The following is a 21,330-nucleotide window of genomic DNA, read 5'->3' as shown; positions in this document are numbered from 1 at the left end:
GAAAAAATAAAATTTCCTGGGCTTTCCCATACCCTGTCTTCCTCTTCCTTTTTTCCTGTTTATTCAGGTAGCCTCTTCCTGCTGGGTCAAATCCCCCATCCAGGAGTGGGAGCCCCGCCCCCCGCGGGAGTGGGCGGGACCGGGGCGGAGCAAATAGAAGTGGGCGGACCCTTTCCTGCCGACGCGCCGGCGTAAAGACGCTGCTGGCGTAAGAGGACATCCGGTCCGGCTCCTAGTGTCGGAAATTGGCTCTGTCTACCCTCCTTCGGTTTTAGTAGCTTCTTCCCTGGAGTCGCGGCCCGCAAGTTGGAGTTGCTGCTGTCGCGGGCTGGCCTCACGCTGTTCCCTGCCCCTCTGCCCCCGGAGTGAGCCCGGCCTCCCCGCAAGGGTGAGCGAGGTCGGCCCGGAGCGCGCGTGAGGGAGGGCGTCCCGCGGGCGGGTGATGGTTGTCAGTTCCCCGAACCGCGTGGCACCTCCGCTGTCGCCTCTGGACGCCCCCATCACCCCGCTGGGTCCTCCGATTGCAGGTTTTTCCTCCAAAGCTGCGCTGACCCTGTGCCTTTTTCCTCATTAGGTGACACAGGTCACGTCTTAAGTCGAAGCGTTATTAGGGAAGGGCTTAAACCTATATAAGATGAGAAAAAGAATTACTTTTCTAACTTTCCAAAAACAAATTGGAGGAAAAAAAAAATCGAGGCTCAGCCTGAGCCTTTTCACCCCTGGGGACGCAAAAATCCCTACGGGAATGATCACCCCGTGATTGCTTTCCAAGTTCCTTTGGCAGGGGACTACACAATTTTTTTTCACCCTGTAGATTTTTGAAATTTTAAATACTGAAAGGGTGATCTCGTGGGCGTGGAGTTACTTGGCTGACTACCTACTAAACTTCCTGGCCCGATTTGTCTATATTTTTAAGTCTCCTCTTCCCACCACTTGGCTTTTACTCGGACATTTTAACGTTAAGAGTAGACACCCAACTAGGAAAACAGTAAAATGAGCAAGCTGGTGCACGACTTCACCGTATTGTAATAGGGCCTTTTAAATGAGAAATGTGTATTCAAAGTGTGATTTCTTAGAAATCGCTCCATGTATCATGGACGTATTTTGGTTTCTTTGAAGAGAATGTTTGTGCCTTCAGGGAGATTGTGTCATAGTCACCAGGGAAACTTAATCCTGTCCTTGGAAGTTTAGAATTTGTAGATCTTGAACAAGGCCTAGATGTGTAATTCTGTATTTTTTAGGAATTTCTACAGTTGATTTTTGAGAATCAATCTTAGAAAATATTAAAAAACATGTATTTTGAAGACTATGAAGAAACTTGAGATTCATATTTTGAAGCAAGTACATAGACCCATCTATTCATGTGTCTCTTCGTTTACTGACCTCTTAATATGTGCCAGGCAGGGCGCGGAGATGAACATTGTCAAGAAAGACAGGCTGAAATCCTCAGGGAAGTTGTAGTGTGCAGATTGGATGAATGGTCAAATAAAAATGTGTTATTTAGTAAAAATCATATTTTTCTAAATGTGGTAGTTCTTTCAACTAAGTAAGGAAATACGAAAGCCAGTTTGAAAGGCCTTATTTATACAGGACTTTACATACATACTCATTTATAATACATACTCCTGAACATAAATAGAACTCTGTTAAAATTATATGCTCAGTTACATGTAGAGAGAGGGACAGCTTCCAGAGTCAAAGCAACTGTAATACCTTTAATATCTTTTTAGAGAGGTTTGGCTTTGCAGTTAATGTTGTCATTTGATTTGACTTGTTAGATGTTTTGTTGAGTTATTACACAGGAGAAATAAGACTTGTTATACTTCTAATCTTATGAAGTTGAATGAATAGCTCAAAAAATGATATAAACTGAGTAAATAATACAGTTTTAAATATTTCTTATTAAAGTTATATGCTTAAGTTTTTAAAATGTAGTAATTTTTATTTTTTATTATTTTTTTAAGATTTAGTTATCTGGGAGCAAGCAAGTGTGGGAGCATGAGGAGGGGGAGGGGCAGAGGGAGAGAGAATCCTCAAGCAGACTCCCTGCTGACAGTGGCACCCTAGGGTTGAATGGGAGGGGATGGGGACTTGATCTCAGTAGCCAGCAAGCTCACCTAGACAATATACAGAGTAATTTTTAAAGAATACTTAACATGAGAGAAACTTTTTCTTTTTTCTCGGTGGGAAAAGAAAACATTTGGCTTCTAGGATATAATTTTCTTGATGTTTACATTCTTTAGAATTGTAGTGCAAATAAGTGCCTTATTTTAAAAATCATCTATTTTATTTGGGATAATGTATATTTAATATTTCATAAAGGCTTAAAATGTGCTTACCAGTCAAAGTGCTAGGTTTGAGTTTAAAATTTAATGAGTAAAAACACTTCATTCTCCAATTTCTTAGTTTATTTAAAATAGCAAATGCAACCTGGCAATTATATCTTCTCTGTTCTCTTGTGTAGAAAGAGGGGTAAAATGCCTAAAAAAAAGACTGGTGCGAGGAAGAAGGCAGAGAACCGCCGGGAACGGGAAAAACAGCTCAGAGCATCAAGAAGCACCATAGATTTAGCTAAACATCCATGCAATGCATCAATGGTAACAGCTTTTTTGGATACCTGTTGGTGGTTGAAAAACTATATAATACTTATCTGAAAAATGCTTGAATAAAATTTTAGTGAATACAGTGTTGCCGCATATATTTTATTGAATTTTGAATCTGTGTTAGAGGCATGCCCATTGTTTTCAGTAATACTGAGTAGCAATGATTTTGTTTGATTTTATGTTATTTATAAACCTAGCGTATTACCTGGGCTGCTGTTAGTGACGAATAGATATGAAACAAGAATGCGTACTAGGGATTGTGTGATGATTTCCAACTTCTCTAAACTTTATGCATATTTTGTCCTATTAGTTGGAGCCTTTTCATTAGTTCTTTTAGCAGTTCTTAACTTATTTGATTTCTTTTCTAAACTTTTCCCTTTTCTTGACATCTCTTTTGGCTAACTGTTCTATTATCTTCTTTGCTATGCTCAGTGTGTTAGTCCTGATCATTTCTGGGTTTGTTTGGTCAAAGTATAAAAAAGTAAGATTATCATGTGATTATAACCCTTTTCTTTTCTTTTTTTTTTGGTCCATGTTTCTCTGACTTGTCCCATATTTCCCTATTTCCAGTCCTCTCTACTTTTTCTGTTCCTGCTACTCCTCTTTCTTCTCCTTTTGTTTCATCTAAGGATCATATGAAATGCTTAGTAAGATTTAAATCCCCGAATGTTTCTTTTGCATCTACTTTGTGCCAGGTAGTATTTTAGGCACTGTGGGTTATACAGTCCTTGTTTTGACAAGTTCATAGGTCAGTCATTTTGTGTATTACTTAATATTTGTTTATAAGTTACAAATCCAACTTAAGTAACTTTAGGAAGAAATAGAGTTTATCAACTAATATGTTGTTGGGCAGGGCAAGGATGTAACTGGGGCTCAGGGATGCCTAGAACATGAACAGCCTTGTAGTTCCATCTTTTGCTTGTGTTTCTTTTTCCTTATTAGTTCCATTTTCTCAGATTGTCTTACCCCATTGGTTTGGGTTTTAGGTAGTGGTAGCTTGTGTGTCTCACCTCCCAGAATGTTGTCACAGAGGGAAAGAACTGTTAGATTGGACTTGGTTAGGTGCCCATCCCAGGGCTAACGTTTATGACTGGCCTTGGGGGTGGGAGGGACCAGGTTTACATAACACAGATAGGACAGGTGGTAGAGACTCCCTTCAGAGTCGTTTCTAGAGATGACTAGAGAGGGGGATGGGACAAACAAAAGAATTGACTCACATGTGTAAATACACATGATGAAGGCTAGAGTTTGATAAGGGACATTTGGGTAAAACAAGGATAAACTTGAGTGCATGTGCATGGATGGGGTACAGTTCATAGAGGAGGTAGGTTCATCATCAGAACTTTCAACAGGGAAAGTGGTAAAGATAGACTTTTCAAGGAAAAGTATTATAATAGTAAGGCCTGGAAAAAGCACAAGACCTATTTCATGAATGGCTGACAGATAGTGACTTGAATCTAAAGAGAATAGGCCACCAAGGTTTGAAAGTGGTTAGGGACCAGACTGTTGAAAACTTTTAGTACCATGTTTTAAGATTCTAGATTTTCTGCAAGCTTCATCATACTGTGTTCTCTACTATTTCTTATGTCTATTCTGTAATATTTGTCTGATTAAAAAGCAACGGCAACAACAAAACACAACAAAAAACCAAACCATTGCTGTATTTATGTAGCCTATTTGGAAATGCCACTCCTTTCTTTGGTGTTACTAAAGAAAGTATGTCCAGGAACATACTTTTGTTAGTAAAGTATGTATATATGCTTGTGTATGTGGATGAAGTTAGAGGCTTTGGCAAAGTGTTACTCAAATTTTAGCATGAAAAATGGTATTCTTTATAATGAAAGTAAATTTGCATTTTCAACCAGTAGAAAATTGTTATGTTTTTATATTTTACAGGAGTGTGACAAGTGTCAGAGGTAAATATTTATTTCTTTTTCTATCTGTATGTAATAATATAGATCCTCTAACCTTTTATCTGATATTGACTATATTTTAAAATTTTATTTCATATGACAAGGCGGCAGAAGAATAGAGCGTTTTGCTATTTTTGCAATTCTGTACAGAAGTTACCAATTTGTGCACAGTGTGGTAAGTATATGAAAACTGAGGACTTAAGCCTTTTCTTTTATCAACCATTTGTTTTGCAGTTAATCAGTTTGAATGTGTGGGTTTATCAGTTTTTATAATACTGTTAGACCTTATCATTAATGAAACAACAAATTGTTATTTGGTGTATCAAGCCTTGATTTTGTCTCTTTGATGTAAGGTTGAAAAATAATTATGGTACAGTTTGGATGTAGGTTAGTACCATGTTGTAAACATTAAAAGATCAGATTTCTGACTAATAACATTTGGTCACCTGAATTTTTAGTTATATATATCTTTATCTTGTTGATATCTGTTTGTATACTTTTCTAAGTTTTGATTCCTAAGTTTTGATATTGCCCACAGTATCTTAGACCACTGAGAATAAATTTATTCCACATTTACTGGTGCCAGTTTTTTTCTGTTTGACTCTTACCATATTATTCTTGAGTTTCTTCATATGTTTTCCCAAGTGACTGCAGTAGAGTTCCTAAGCTACATATTCAGCTCCCAGGTATTCATTCAGAGTAAATGATTATTCAAAGTAAACTAAATGGTAAAACTAAATGGTAGTTCATAGAATAACAAGATTGGCGTTTCCCAAATAGTCTTCCACAGAATACTTGAGCTATTAATAGGTAATTCTTTCTTGGCTTATCGTTTCTTGTCTTGTCTTTTTGCTTTTCTTTTCTTTTCCTATCCCTTTCCTTTCCTTTGTTTTCCTTTCCTTTCCTTTCCTTTCCTTTCCTTTCCTTTCCTTTCCTTTTTGAGAGAGAGAGAGAGACAGAGGGGCGGGCAAAAGGAGAAGGAGAGAAGAGAATCCCAAGCATGTTGCACACCCAATTCAGAGCCTGATGCAGGGCTCGATCTCAGAACCATGAGATCAGGGCATGAGCCGAAATCAAGTCATACACTTAACCAACTGAATCATGCAGGTGCCCTTAATAGGTTTTTCTTTAAAGAATGCGTACATTTGAGAAATGCTGCTTAGCTCATCCCTGCCTTTCTATCTGGGAGATTTCTGCTACATACTTGTATGTTAAAGGTTCTGAGGACCTCCAGTAAAGAAACCTAATTAGTTTTGTTCACACCAGATTTATTCCCCAAACTTTTATTTGAACAAATACTCCCTTTGGTTATAGGATGATAGTTTCAAGGGGAACACAATTTGGGATATACTCACATAAATGTGTTTATGTATAATAACATCACAGAAAATTTAGTAGAGTTTAGGACTATATCCCTGAATATTTCTAGTGTAGCTCAAGTTTCCAAAGAGGCCATCTTTTGGGGTTTATCAGCTCAGGTCTTGCTCTCAGGGTCGTGAGTTCAAGCCTGGCATTAAGCAGGCCCAGTGTGGAGCCTACTTAAAAAACAAAAAAACAAAAACAAAAAAAACTGGCCTAGAGAGACTACTTGACTGACAGTTTTTATATCCTTATTTTATAAAAGACGAATATAGAATGAGAAAATAGAGGGGCTCCTGGGTGGCTCAGTCAGTTAAGTGTCTGGTGACTTGCAGCTCAGGTCATTATCTAGGGTCCTGGATCCAGCCCTATCTTGGGCTCTCTGCCGAGGGGGAAGGTGGTTTGCTTTTCCTTCTCCCTTTGCCCCTCCCTCAGGTTGTGCGCTCCCGTGCACGTGCTCTCTATCTTTCTCTCTCAAATAAATAAGTGAAATCTTAAAAAAGAAAAGAAAAAAAGAATGAGAAAATAGATTATGGAGATTGAGTTCTTGCTGGGAGCCTCCCATGTTTTCATGGTTATCTGGGCTTGAATTATATAGTGCTGGGTACATGGATTTATTTCCTACTTACTGATTCTTGTACTTAGATGTGGAACAGTTGGGTAGCTGCTGTCTGTCATTTCCAGTCTCTCTTCCCATTTCCTATGTCCTAGCTTCGTTCCTCACATAGTCAAGATAATGGAAAATTGTGCATCTTCTGTGTGTTTCGTGTTCTACTTTGCAGAGTCTGAGATGGGTGATTAATATGTCACCATTAATTTTGACATAGTATATGATGAATGAACTTCCTGATAGTGTTTTGTGTTGGTAATTTGCTGTTAGCTCAGAGCTTTTGTGGCTGTAGTCTGATTTTTAGCTCTGTCACTGTATTCCTGGTTTTTTCCTGCTCATTTGGCACTATTTCAAAATTCTTTTGGAAGAATGTTTATTTGGGGACTAAATTTGTAAATTTTTACATATGGATAAACTTAAAAAATGAATTAGGTAAGTTGCATAATCATGGTTTGATTTGGTTTGAGATGTTCTGTGGAAAGAAATAAACAATAATTTTAAACCAGGCTGTTTTTATTGTGAGTTACAAACTGTGAAATTCATTTTAAAGCATAGCTTTTTAAAATCTGTATTAATTCATCTGAAAATTCACAAGATTTTAAACTGCTTTAATGATTGTTAGGTTATAAACTATTAACTTGGAGTTTCTGATCTGAGTACAAATAATTAGCATATAATTTTATGTGTAATACATTTTTATAGATATACTTATAAATTTCTACTCTTAAAAGATCAGGGTAGATCTCAGTTACACTGTGGTTTTTTTTTTTTTGTAACATGAGCAGTAAACTGATTTCTATCCATTTTCAAGTTACTTCTATAGGAATTGAGGCTAGATAAAAAGCAGCATTAGTGAGTACTTACATGTACTACTCTCTGCAAGACTGATAATGCAAATTTGTGTTTTTACTAGGGAAAACAAAATGCATGATGAAGTCTTCAGACTGTGTCATAAAGCATGCTGGTGTGTACAGTACTGGCCTTTCTATGGTGGTAAGTTCTTGTCTTCATCTCTTAGACAAGCATGTTTCTAAGGATAAGAAAAATCTGTCTGAGCAATGATTATTTTTTCTAAATAGTACTGTTTTGTCCTTGATTCAGTCAATCTGGAATTTTCTGGTTTACCTATGGCATATTCTTTGAATGATTTGCCTATATTATCCACTTACTTTTGATTGCTTCCTTTTCTTATTGGAAAACGGACAAGAAATGGAAACTTATTTAAAGTTGACTTAAACAAAGATTCATTTGTCAGTGGTACCTTTCTAAGGTATCTTAATCAGACCTCATAGACTGTCATTTACTGTACTGAAAGCCCTGCTTAAGCAAGGTTCAAGCTTTTTCTCCTTTTTTATTTTTTAAGATTTTACTTATTTATTTATTTGATAGAGATATCAAGAGAGGGAACACAAGCAGGGGGTGTGGGAGAGGGAGAAGTAGACTTCCTGCTGAGCAGGGAGCCCGTTGTAGGGCTCCATCCCGGGACCCCCTGGGATCATGACCCGAGTCGAAGGAAGATGCTTAACGACTGAGCCACGCAGGTGCCCCAAGGTTCAAGCTTTTGGTTAAAAAGCATCCTAGTTTCAAAAGAACCCTACTATTAGTGGGTTTTTTTTTTTTATAGCTTTACATTTCAAAAAAGAATACATATTTAATGTAGACTTAAACATAATTTCCTCATTACATGTAGAATTTTCTAAGGAAATTCATTGTTTTAAATACAGACATACCTCAGAGATACTGTGTATTGGTTCTAAACAGTTGCAATAAAGCAGATATTGCAATAGAATAAAAATTAATTTTTCGGTTTCCCAGTACATATAAAGGTTATGTTTACAGTATTTAGTATACTGCAGTCTACTTAATGCATTAATCTAAAGAAACATTTTAATGCCTTAATTAAAAAATATTGCAATAAAATGCTAACCATCGTCTGATCTTTCAGTGAGTCGTAATCTTTTGCTGGTGGAGAGTCTTCCCTCGATGTTATTGGCCACTGATCAGGGTGATGGTTACCAAAGGTTGGGGTGGCTGTTGCAGTTTCTTAAAAAATAACAATTTCTCCATAGCACGCAATGCTGTTTGATAGCATTTTACCCATAGAAAAACTTTTTTCAAAATTGGAAGTTAGTCCTCTCAAACCCTGCTGGTGCTTTATAAACCAAGTTTACATAACAGACTCAATCCTAGGTTGTCATTTCAATAGTCTTCACAGCATCTTTACCAGGAGTAGATTCCATCTTAAGAAATCACTTTCTTTGTTCATTCGTAAGAAGCAACTCCTCATCTGTTCTCATATCAGCAATAAGTCTGTTTTGTCTTTTTATCATTCATGTGTTCATTGGAGTAGCACTGTTAGTTTTCTTCAAGAGCTTTTTTTTTTTTTTTACATTCACAACTTCACTGAGTATGGCATGAGAGGCTTACTTTTGGCCTGTCTCAGCTTTCAACCTGCCTTCCTCATGAAGCTTAATCATTTTTAGCTTTAGATTTTTTTCTTTTTGTTTTTTAGATTTCATTTATTTATTTGACAGAGAGAGAGAGATCACAAGTAGGCAGAGAGAGAGGGGGAAGCAGGCTCCCCGCTGAGCAGAGTCCGACGCCAGGCTTGATCTCAGGACCCCGAGATCATGACCTGATCCGAAGGCAGAGGCTCAACCCACTGAGCCACCCAGGTGCCCCCTAGCTTTAGATTTAAAAGTGAGAAACAGTGCCTGGGTGGCTCAGTGGGTTAAAACCTCTGCCTTCAACTCAGGTCATGATCCCGGGGTCCTGGGATCGAGCCCCACATCGGGCCCTCTGCTCAGCAGGGAGCCTGCTTCCTTCTCCCTCTCTCTCTGCCTCTCTGCCTACTTGTGATCTCTGTCTGTCAAATAAATAAAAAGAATCTTTTAAAAAAAAGATAAATAAAAGTGAGAAACACATGACTCTCTCACTTGAACACTTGGAGGCTATTGTAGGGTTTTAATTGGCTTAATGTCAGTATTGTTGTGTCTCAGGGAATAGGGAGGCCCAAGGAGAGGAAGAGAGGTGGGCGAACAGCTGGTCATTGGAACAGTCACAATACATAAAACATTTACTGATTAAGTTTGCTGTCTTACGTGGCACAGTTTGTGGTGTTCCAAAGCAATTACAATACTAATGTCAAAGATCACTGATCACAGATCACCATAACAAATATAATAATAATAAAAAAGTTCAAATACTGTGAGAATTACTGAAATGTAATACAGAGACACGAAGTGAGCAAATGCTATTAGAAAAATGGCCCTGATGGTGCAGGGCAGCCACATACCTTCAATATATAAAAAATACACTAGCTGTGAAGAGCAGTAAAATGGAGCACAAGAAAATGAGGTATGCTGCAATAAAAAGAGTTGTGTGATGCATTTTGCTCTCTTTTTCACTAACAAATAGCTCTTAAACCAATTTTACTGTATTCTGTTGGGTGGCTTATTTATTTTTTTAAAAAACGTACTTATTTGAGAGAGGAGGGGATGCAGAGGGAGAGAGAAACCCAAGCGGACTTCACACTTGAGTAAGGAGTCCAATGCGGGGCCATTTCTCATGACCCGGAGATCACAACCAGAGCCAAAACCAAGAGTCGGACGCTTAAATGACTGTGCCACCCTGGCGCCCCACTGTTGTGTGATTTTTATGCTCAGGTCCAAATTTCATTCCATGAGAAAAGTAATAGTACTTCTATGTCAAGCAGATATTTTATTTATAGTAACTTCCCAAGAACATTATTTTCCATCATGAAGCACACCTTTATATGATCTATTTCATATGTGGATATCTTATAGAAGCAAGAAACTAGACTTATTCATCAGTATCTTGTGAATTTCTCTTCATTTTTAAATATAGGATTGTCAGTATTATCTTTATTCATAAATCAATGTAATCTTCCTTGGTAGCTTGCTTATGTCCAGATTTATCAAATGCTTTTTAAAAAATTCACCAAGTTGTGAATTGAATTGAATGTGAATGATGTCTTATATAAAACATTTCAGTAGACTCAGTTATCATTAGCTGTAAATTCTAGAAAAGTGATATTCTGGGAATCTTCTCTTTGTCTGTCAAAATTCCCTCTCTCTTCCCTCTTTTATACCCTGCTTTGCCCTGGGAACTGACCTGTGTGTATGGACTGGTCAGTGTCTTTCTTTCTTACCTTCTGGCTTCCCTTTGGGTTCAGCCAGTGGAGGCCCTGGTAGGACACCTGTAGTTGGGAGGACAGTACAGTCTGGGTGTTCATTCTTCAAGCTCTCTCGACACCGTTACCCTTGTTTGGACGTGGATTGGCCACGGTTTCTCTCTATATGGCCAGGTAATCTTCTCCACACTGCTCTCTTTCAAGGTTCTGGTAACTCCCTCCTCTCCCCTTGTTTCAGGCTCAGGGGTTGTCTGGATCATCCCTTATGTTTTTTCTAAGCCCTTCTCTGTCCTTTGTAAATCATCTCTTGTAAACTCTCCCGGATTACTCAGTTTAGTGTATCATCTTTTTGTTGCTAGAACCTGGATGTTCCAAGAGATGTATTTGAGGATTTACTCTCCACAGTGATAATCCATTTTTATAGCTCAAAAAACATCCTTCCTACTTGTTCTTTACTACTTCTGTTACAGAGAATCTTGAATACTAGAACATTGAGTTGAAATTCAGAACACTGGTTTAAATCCCAGCTCCACTGTAATGTAGCTCTGGGATTTGGACTTAAGACTTGGGCCCCTATTTGTCACCTATAAAGGAAAGACCTTTTCTTTTTTTCTTGTTTTCTTTTTCTTTCTTTCTTTTTTTTTTTTTAAGATTTTATTTGTCAGAGAGAGAGAGAGAGAGAGCGAGAGCACGAGCGAGCGCACACAAGTAGGGGGAATGGCAGGCAGAGGGAGAAGCAGGCTGCCTGATGCGGGACTCCATCCCAGGACCCTGGGATCATGATCTGAGCCGAAGGCAGATGCTTAACCGTCTGAGCCTCTCAGGCATCCCTAGTCCCATTTTCTTAATATTCTTTCTAGCAGTTAATATTCTATAGATGTCATTGTGTTATCTTGATGTAGAATTGGAGAGTCTTACCCTATTTAATTCTCTTTCTCTCTCTCTTTTTTTTTTTTTAAGGTTTTATTTATTTGAAAGAGAGAATGAGAGAGAGATCATGAGAGGGGGGAAGGTCAGAGGGAGAAGCAGACTCCCTCCCTGGTGATCCTGGACTCCAGGATCATGACCTTAGCTGAAGATACTTGCTTAACCAACTGAGCCATCCAAATTCCCTAATTCTGTATAATTATTTTAATTTTTTTTCCACAAAGAAATGTAATGATTCAAAGCATAAGTAGCCTTAACAGAAAAAAGATGCTGACAGAAGTTTAATATTTTTTCTCAGTTATTCTAAAAAAGCTATGTGAATTATTTTATAAATGATTCAGGAAGGAATTTTCTTAAATACTTATTTTTTTAGAAGATGGAATATATATTTATTATAAATCACAGTATCACACAGGTGCATAACATAATGATTTGATGTTTGTATATATTGCAAAATGATCGCCACAGTAAGTCTAGTTAACATCTATCAGCTCACATGGTTATAATTTTTTTCTGGTGATGAGAACTTTTAAGATCAACTGTCTTAGCAACTTTCAAAGAAATAAAGTATTATTGACTGCAGTCACCATGCTGTACACTACATCCGCATAACTTATTTAATATGTGACTGCAAGTTTGTACCTTTTTTTTATTATGTTCAGTTAGAAGTTAAGAAATATTTCTAATTGAAAAAATTCAGTTCAGTTACTATAATTGTGATAGATAAGAATGCTTAAATGTGGACTCTGGACACCATTCGAATTAGAATTCAGTGAGAAGGCAACACTTTTAGCTCTGTGACTTACTTTAATGATTAGTATTAGGGCTAAATGTATAGTTCCCCCTCCTTGCTTCTTACTCTTTTGATATATAGCCAAGTTTTTTATATTGTAAATAGCTGTTGGTGAAGTAGTTTGATTTTCAGAGAACCCTCTTTAATTTTGATTTAAGCAAAATTTTTTCTTTAATGAAGCCACCCACTATCACTAAGGGTTGATAAATTGCTAAATGTATACAATTTTGATGGTTGCCATTGTTTGCCTGGCTAAACAATGGTTGCAGCCAGGCACGTGACAAAGATTAATTTTTTGTGTTCCTTGGTTACAGGGTGCAATATGTGACTTCTGTGAAGCTTGGGTTTGCCACGGTAGGAAGTGTCTCAGCACACATGCCTGTGCCTGTCCTCTTACTGATGCTGAGTGTGTGGAGTGTGAGCGAGGTGTCTGGGACCACGGTGAGTGATTACATACAAGCGATGAACTTTACTCTAAGTAAAGGTTGACTTTGAAACATTCTGGATGCTCTTTTTATATGAGTAGCCAGGGGGTTGTGGGAGTCCAGTTTTTTATGGTTCAATTTGGCAGTTTTCATTGTAGCCTTTACCAGAGCAAAAACTACTGTGTCATTTTGGTGTAATTCTGAAGTAAATTGCTTGACTTCTTTAAATTGGTATTTATGGCTTCTTTAAATTGAAATTTATCATGTTTCACTTGTGGGTTTTATTTTTTAATCCAACAGGAGGCAGAATATTCAGTTGTTCTTTTTGTCATAACTTTCTCTGTGAAGATGATCAATTTGAACATCAAGCCAGCTGCCAGGTTTTAGAGGCGGAAACATTCAAATGTAAGTTTTTATAAATTAGATGTCCTTTATACCCAGGGTTCTTAATAGTATTAAGTGTTAGACTCAAAAAAGAATCTAGTTTTTCATGCAGCCTCTTGTGGACTATAATTCAACTTAATATCTATTTTCTGTTTCTAAAAAAAAATTCAGAACCAATAAATAAATAAATAAAAATCAGAGCCACATACTTTTGTTTTTTTCAATAGGGATGCCACTGGCATTTTGGTTGGGTCAGTTCTTTGTTACATGGGATTGATCAGGCACTATAGAGCTTGTAGCCTTCCTGGTCCTGAGTACTGAATACCATTTTCACTTCCCAAGTTACTATAACCACTCCCACCTCTACCTGCCTCCACCGCCCCCCGCCACCCACCCCCTGCCATTTCCAAATGCCTTGAAGTAAGTGGTATGTGACACTACCCCTAGTTTGTTCCTGCCAGTTGGTTCCAGTGGTTGTTAGACAAGAGTATGCATCAGAAACGTCTGTGGAGGTTTTTTTTAAAAATTTAGGCACCCCGGCCTCATCCCTGGTGATTCTCTGTTTGAAGTCTATGATAGGTACAGGCATATGTATTTTACCCACACACATAATTGTCATGTATCTTCCAGTTTGAGAACCAGTGTTACTGATTGGGTAGTATCAATGGGATTATCTTTATGGATAGATTACATTTTATTTCTGCATTATTTTTGATTCTCAAAGCTCAAGATTTAGAATCAAAACATTACTTAAATTCTACTTCCTGGTTATGTGATTTTGGGCAAATCACCAAATCTTTCTAAAGCTGAGTTTCCTTATATATTAAAGAAAGATGCTAATTTCTTTTTCAAAGAGTTAATTAAAATGCAAATCCATATAAAGTGTTATTATGGTACTTTTACTTAGAAAGCCCTTCCTTATTAAACAGTAGATATCATTATAGGAAAGGCTGAAGTTCCCCAGACACTCACTTCCTTGAATTTGGTTTTTGTTTTGATATGAAATGCTAATCTCTATATTCTCCTATAAAGTTGATAGTTTATTAGTTTATACATGTATATATAAATGTGTATATATGTAATTCTTAGAATATTCCTATAGAAACTCTTAAAGGTTAAAGAACATCTCAAAATAAATAGCATTTTTGAGCCATTCTTAGGCTTCTGCAAAATGTGCAATATAAAAATTGAATTACTTTAGTTGGGACGTGAAGAGCTTTGAGTATTTTGTAGCCATGTGGCCCCAAAGATAGGCAACTGTGAGTGATAAGGCTATAATTTCATCAGGAAGTTTTAGTGATTCAGTAAAAGACAAAGGAAAAATGAATAGTTGACAAGATTAAGATAAAGCTCTCATCATGTCTTTGATACCTGATATTAAGGTCATGCTCATTGTAGGTTTCCAGGTGTCTTTGGTTTACTGTAACTTATCTTTACCTTTTTTCTTCATTGCTTTATTTTTTTCTTGCCATTCTTTCTTTGCCAGTTGCCGTTCGCTGCTTGTTTTTTCTGAAATATTTTCCTAACCATATCCATACGCCCCAAAGATATAGATTATTTCCACCCCCTTACTTGGTCATATCTCATTTATAGGATTGACCTTACTTACTTACTTACTTACCAATTCCTATTGGGCGATATAGAAATTATTTGAAATACTTATTTACCTGCATTATCAGTGGGAAGGATGTTTTAAGAAAAAAACAAAACAAATGTGTTGACTCTGCCTGTATTTTTTTTTTAAATAATTAAAATGGCTCCAGGACTTCTGATATAAAATGGCTTGTTATCAGCAGGCTTTGATGCATCCCAGTCTGCTCTCTTTTAAAATAATCTGAAGACATAGAAATAGATTTAAAATGGAAACCATTCCCCAGTTTAAAACTAGGAAACTCAAACCATTTTAGAATCTGAGAGAAATTCATGGTGTTTATATATGTCCAGGATTGTAACCCTTGGGGAGAGAAAGAACTGGGCAGTGAACTGGAGTGCCTGTGTGTTGGCTTGAGGTGATTAGGGAAAGAAGAATGGCAGGGCCATGTTCTGTCTTTGTTTGAGTTCCCAGAAGTAGAGATGAGGTAAGATAGGCAACAACTAATTTCTTGGGATCATGTCCTTGTGGCATGTCAAAGCCTTAAGTAGTGGGGTTAGGAAAAGTTTCAGTATCAGAAATGCCTGGGGCTCCTTGGTGGCTCAGTTGGTTAAGTGCCTTTGGCTCAGGTCATGATCCCAGGGTCTAGGGTTGAGCCTCAGGTCAGGTCTCTGCTCACTGGGGAGCCTGCTTCTCCTTCTTCCTCTGCCTGCTGCTCTGCTTACTTGTATGCTCGCTTTCTCTCTCTCTCTGTCAAATAAATAAATCTTAAAAGAAAAGAAAATAGAAATGGCTGGTGTACAATGGGAGATTGGGTTGGGAGCTTTGTACTTTCAGTATGTGTTCTAGCTATGTATTTAGAAGAGATATATAACATTTTGGTTAAATATATCCCCCCCCCTTTTTTTTAACTGAATGAAGAAGGAACCAAAAAATTCCCTGGGCATATCTTCAGGTAGAAATGATTGAGATTTCAGATTTTTGTCCTTACAGACTGAATGAACTAATACGGTTATTATTGGAGTAATTTGTTATATATATGTAATATAATTAACCCTTGGACAGTATGAAGGTTAGGAGCACCAACTCTCTGCGCAATTGACAGCCTGCATATAACTTCTGACCCTCCAAAAACTTAACTCCTAATAGCCTACTATTGGCCAGAAGTCTTACTGATAACATAAATAGTTGATTAACATATATTTTGTATGTATTATGTAATATATTCTTAGGCTAAAGTAAGCTAGAGAAAGTAAAATGTTACTAAAGAAATCATAAGGCAGAGAAGATATATTTAAAGCACTGTGCTGTCTTTATTGAAAAACATCTACATATAAGCAGACGTGCACAGTTCAAACCCGTGTTCAAGGGTCAACTATAGTAAGCACTCAGTTTTTTATTTTTAACTTTTTTGTTATTTTTAACTTTTATTTTTTTAACTTTTTACTTATAACTTTTTCTTTTAAACTTTTAAACTTTTTCTAACTTTTTATTATTAACACATAGGACAAATAATACATATCCAACTGAATTATTGGCATTACTGTGGAAGAAAGCGGGATACTTGGGCAGAAGCAATGATAATACACATAATTGAGAGCATCATTCCTGAGTTTAAAAAAAAATACTTGCCTGTGCACATTAAAAAGGCTACCCATCAACCAGGGAAAATTAAGTAAGAGAATTCCCAAATTAGAAACATCTGGTCAGATATTTACATTACAAAGACAGGCTTCCTTTTATTTGTTTTTCTCTTTATTTTTTCAAGACCTCTAAGTGAATTTTATATTCAGGCTTTATTAGGGTAAGGCTTAGTTTATTTTCTCCTTCTGTATCTCTGGTACTTATTTTTTCTTCCATTTCTGACACAGTCAATATGAGCCAGACATTCTGGCTTTTCTAATATATTTGCACTTAAGTTTAGGTTTTTCCTCAGTAATTATAGGTAATGACCAAAATTAACATGGTTTACTGACCAAAATAGAAATAAAATATTTGGGGATTTTTCCCATCTTTTCCTGCCCACTTGAACATTATTTTCTCTTCATAGCCACCTTTTCTATCTGAAGTATTCTATTCCCTTATCAGAAGTTATGCAGAAAATGGTAATAGCCTGTGTCATCAGGAGATTATATATTAATAGAGAAAATTATTTTTTTTAAGATTTGTTTATTTTTTAAATATTTTTACTTACTTAGAGCAGGATCAAGGGGTGGGGCAAAGGGAGGGAGAAGCAGCTTCCCGCTGAGCAGGGAGCTTGATGTGAGGCTTCCATCCCAAGACCGCCAGATCATGACCTAAGCCAAAGGCAGACGCTTAACCGACTGAATCACCCAGATGCCCCTCTTTTTAAGATTTAAGCATTATTTGATAAAGGAAGAATTTCAGCCAGTGTCATGGAAAAAAGGATGTCTCACCATTTCATTCTTTTAAATATAATTAATGAAGTTTGCCATCTCCTAGATTGGAGAAATGGAAGGAGGTTGGAGAATAATTAGTGCCATACTAGTGAAATAATGCTGTGTGTGTGCACTTTGTTTCCTTCCTTCTGGCTGGGGATTCCATCTCATTTTGTATGTCCTCTGAGTTATATTATGAGGCAAAAAAAAAAAATGTTAATAATTGAGCTAAGTACATCAAGTATAAATCTGTGGAAAATAGTGTTTTCATTCCAAGGTTGAATCTGGACATTATGTATTTTTTGTTTTTGCCCATAGGTGTTTCATGCAATCGACTTGGTCAGCATTCCTGTCTTCGTTGTAAGGTAAACTTGTCTGTTATTTTTAGATTGTGTTTTTAATCCCAGTACTCTTCCACCTTGGATTATTTATAGCTATAATTAATCTAACAAGGGTTTTTAAACATTATGTAGTTTACTTCTTTTATTTTGAAGATTGTGAAATTGAATTGAGAAAGCTGAGTGACTTTCCTAAGGTCATCCAGTTGGCTTATCTTAGACACTAATGCACATGTCTCCTGAATCTTGGCTCAGTGTTTTTACACCTTATGTTTATGGAGAATATTCTGACCAAAGTGTTGAGAATGTATTTTAACTAACATTAAAATTCACTTGCTTATAGGAGAGTTTGAGTGAAAGGAAGACTTCCATAATGGTCTATTTCCTTAGATTTTGTCTCCAGCATTCCTGTTTGTCAAGGATCACTAAACAGGGACAGCCCATTCACTTCCTGTCAGAAACATTTCTCTGGTTCTTCTGGTCCTAACCCTATCTTTCCTTTCTCTCTCAAATCTACCCTAGTTGACCAAATGACTTTCAGATGTTATCTATGCTATTTCTTCTGCCTTAGATCCATCCCTCTTCCAGTTTTGCTTACCTTACCCTACTATACCCTTGTTCTCCTTCAGCTCTCAGCCAACACATCATGTTTTCCAGGAAGCCTTTCCTGAATCCCATATCCGGTTTAGTGCCCCTCCACTGCACTTCCCTCTCAGTGAGCAGTGTCTTGCAATTACCTTTCCACTTGTCTGTGTCCGCAGTTAGATTATATATCTGTGAGGGTGGATAGGCTGTTCACCATTATGTCATCAGGGGCTTTGTGAACACGCATGTATTTATGAATGGATCAATGTGCCTATGCTGTCATACCCTGTGTATAATTTCTGCTTTATGTTACGTCATAGTTCAGAGAGTTCTGGAAAAGACCATTTCCCTTAAGAAATTTAAATCAGAAGTGTGACCATTCCCAACAAAAGTCTTAATCTCTACCCTCACAAAACTGCCTTTAAGTTTTCTGGAAATATTGAATGATAATTTTGTATATTTTTTGAATTATTTATTTACTTGCTTATTTTTACTTCTTTATAGGCTTGTTTCTGTGATGATCATACAAGGAGCAAAGTATTTAAGCAAGAAAAAGGTAAACAGCCTCCCTGCCCCAAATGTGGACATGAAACTCAGGAAACTAAGGATCTCAGCATGTCAAGTAAGGCTCTTCTTAAAATACCAATGGAGTGATTTTGCTTTCTTGCTTAGACAAGATTTATCTCTTTTTTTCTCTTTCTATTTTTGTTTTTGCCTCTTCTTCATATTTGAAAAGATGAATGTGTTCTCTTAAGCAAATGGAATTTTATAGCCTTGGAAAATTTGTGGGTGAAGTTTCTCAATTTAACTTAAGAAATACACCATCATTCACTTTGATGTTTGGCATTTGACTCAGTTAATGACATAGTGAATACTGAAATTTAAGACCAAAAAGTGATTTTTTTTGCCTTTGCTGAAGCTTTCCTTGTTGAATAATTGAGTAGCTATAAATCTTTAATATTCGAGTGCTGGTAATCTTCAGTGCTTGGAAGTTGAAATTCATTCTGAAGCTTTTTGTAGGTATTTGAGCAGTGATGCTTATTATGTCATATATCACTACTATAGGAAATAGTTTTGTGGTTTTTATATAACTTTTCTATGAAGGAGTAAGACTACTACAAACATGTTTGTAGTTATGCAATTTACAATTTTGTTAAAGAGAATTTGACTCTTTACCAAACATAGCAGAGTGGAACCATAATCTGAAAATACTTTTGTTTAATCAAAGTTGTAGTACATTTTAGTACAATGAGGTGAGACTGATGATTTTGCTGATTTTTTGAACTGAACTATATTGCCACTTAGGCAGAAGAAATGAAGGGCTTTGTCTTGTTGGATGCCAGAATTATAGAGTGGTTCTCTTAAGAAAAGTGTAATGATGTGAAATCAATAGTTCTGTGATTTGAAAATAAAATTTTAATCCATCAAATGAAGAGCATTTTAGTTTTTAATGTGCCTTATTTGAATTGTTTGGAGAGTGCTGCTGTTTTGTTTTCCAGCTTTTTCTAGATTTAGTGAAATGACGCTGTTGTCTTTATTATATGTTATATATGGTATGTATATAGGCTCTGAGTAGGCTAGAAGTGATGGTTTTACTAAGGTCTTCTTTTTTTCCGGTTAAGTATTAAGTGAGGAAATTAGGAAGTAAGAAGCAGCCAGTCAGGTTCATATAATTTTGTATATTGTAGAAGAAAGTGAAGATGTGAAGAATCAAAACAAAGTGCCATCCATGTACATGTCTGTCTTTTGCAGCACGGTCCCTGAAATTTGGCAGGCAGACTGGAGGCGAAGAGGGAGATGGAGCTTCTGGTTATGATGCCTATTGGAAAAATCTTTCTTCTGATAAGTATGCTGATAGCAGCTACCATGATGAAGAGGAAGATGAAGAAGAAGCAGAGGATGATGAAGAGGAAGAAGATGAAGTTGGAAAGGATTCAGATGCCGAGTCATCAGATTTATTTACTAATTTGAATTTAGGAAGGACCTATGCCAGTGGCTATGCTCACTATGAGGAACAGGACAACTAGGAGAGCTGCTTGCCCATGGGTGACTGTGTCCGAGATGAGCCAGAATCTGTGTGCTTGATGAATTGGGTGTGGATGTTCAGAAGTACTGTCACTTAGCCTTGTGCAAAAGACTAGTCATGCACTCCTGGGGGCAAGGAGTGGGGCATAGCGTTTTTATAGGAGCTGATAATCAGGCTTATAGCATAAGAAAAAATGAGTTCCAAGTATAAGATGTTTATTGATTCCCAGCAATTGAAGCATCATGGATTGGAGTTTTACTGATTTCAGTAATCAGTAGGTTATGCCAATTAGATACATACACAGGATAAAAAAATAGAATGGTAATATATTTGATTGAAATTAGGTTGCTGTTTTTATTTAAAAAACACCGCTTATATTCATTCTCTCTGATTTTGTAAGATGGTAATGGGTAAAATGAATTATTGTATTTTTCCTTATAGTCCACAGGATGAGAATCAAATGTTAAATGCTGAATTTTCATTAAATATCCATGGTATCTTAAGTAGTCCTGATATGTATGTTTTAGCAATTATTCATTCATTTTTTTCTTCACAGTGTGTGTCCTGAGCAGTACCTTTTATTAATGCCTAAATGTATAGACAAAGGTGACTGAATAGTTTGCAGAGACAGAGACAGTATTATTACACAGATGCATTTACGCATTTGTCTTTGAATAAATCTAGTATTTCACTTCTATACTTTGGATATTTAATTTCTTGTTCTCAAGTTTTTAAACTTATTTTGGAAATTTCCAGTATTTTTGTATAAACTGCTTCATTTCTACTCTACTGTGCAAAATAGGTAGTAGAAACTAATGATGTGCTAGATGCGGAGTTATGTGGCCAGACCCCATCACTAGTGGTAGGTGGAGAACAGGCAGTTGCTGGCACAGGTTTCAGTTGTACACCTTGTGCTGGTGGTGGATTGGGGTGCTGTGCTGGAGAGATATGTGTTAGTGCACTGGATGGCATTTGAGAAGGATGGAGAAAATTGTAGCTGTGAGGACAAAAGGGGTGGATGGCTATTGCTAGGCCATTCTTACTCTATAGAAGCATAATGAACAGCTGAGGGCGATAACAGGCTGTGGGAAACCAGGTGTGGCCTCTGGATGCACGGACACTAGTTTTCATGACTTGCAGCAGGATGGCTGAGAAAGCTGAGGCCCAAGCACAGGACTTAGTAGTCTGGATGGATAGACGTCAAAGACAGTTGCTAATCAAGGC

At 36.9% G+C, this 21,330-nt stretch overlaps 1 protein-coding gene across 3 annotated transcripts; it reads left to right on the top strand.

Annotated features, from left to right (window-relative positions):
* Positions 1 to 204: 204 nt before the first annotated feature.
* Positions 205 to 20,609, top strand: ZNF330 (zinc finger protein 330). 3 transcript variants are annotated; one of them, XM_032857174.1, is made up of 10 exons: positions 205 to 388; positions 2,465 to 2,597; positions 4,500 to 4,519; positions 4,621 to 4,691; positions 7,399 to 7,478; positions 12,673 to 12,799; positions 13,084 to 13,188; positions 17,476 to 17,522; positions 18,585 to 18,702; positions 19,833 to 20,609. In XM_032857174.1, the coding sequence occupies exons 2-10, from the start codon at positions 2,478 to 2,480 to the stop codon at positions 20,105 to 20,107; spliced, it is 963 nt and encodes a 320-aa protein (XP_032713065.1). In that variant the 5' UTR covers positions 205 to 388; positions 2,465 to 2,477; the 3' UTR covers positions 20,108 to 20,609. The 3 variants fall into 3 exon arrangements, with proteins under 3 accessions (XP_032713065.1, XP_032713066.1, XP_032713067.1); XM_032857175.1 differs by having other exon boundaries at positions 205 to 397; XM_032857176.1 differs by having other exon boundaries at positions 212 to 241.
* Positions 20,610 to 21,330: the final 721 nt, after the last annotated feature.

The sequence above is a fragment of the Lontra canadensis genome, unplaced genomic scaffold, assembly GCF_010015895.1.
Source record: "Lontra canadensis isolate GAN:19392208 unplaced genomic scaffold, GSC_riverotter_1.0 scaffold1, whole genome shotgun sequence".
NCBI classification, from domain to species: Eukaryota; Metazoa; Chordata; class Mammalia; order Carnivora; family Mustelidae; genus Lontra; species Lontra canadensis.
This window is presented reverse-complemented; position numbering and strand designations above follow the sequence as displayed.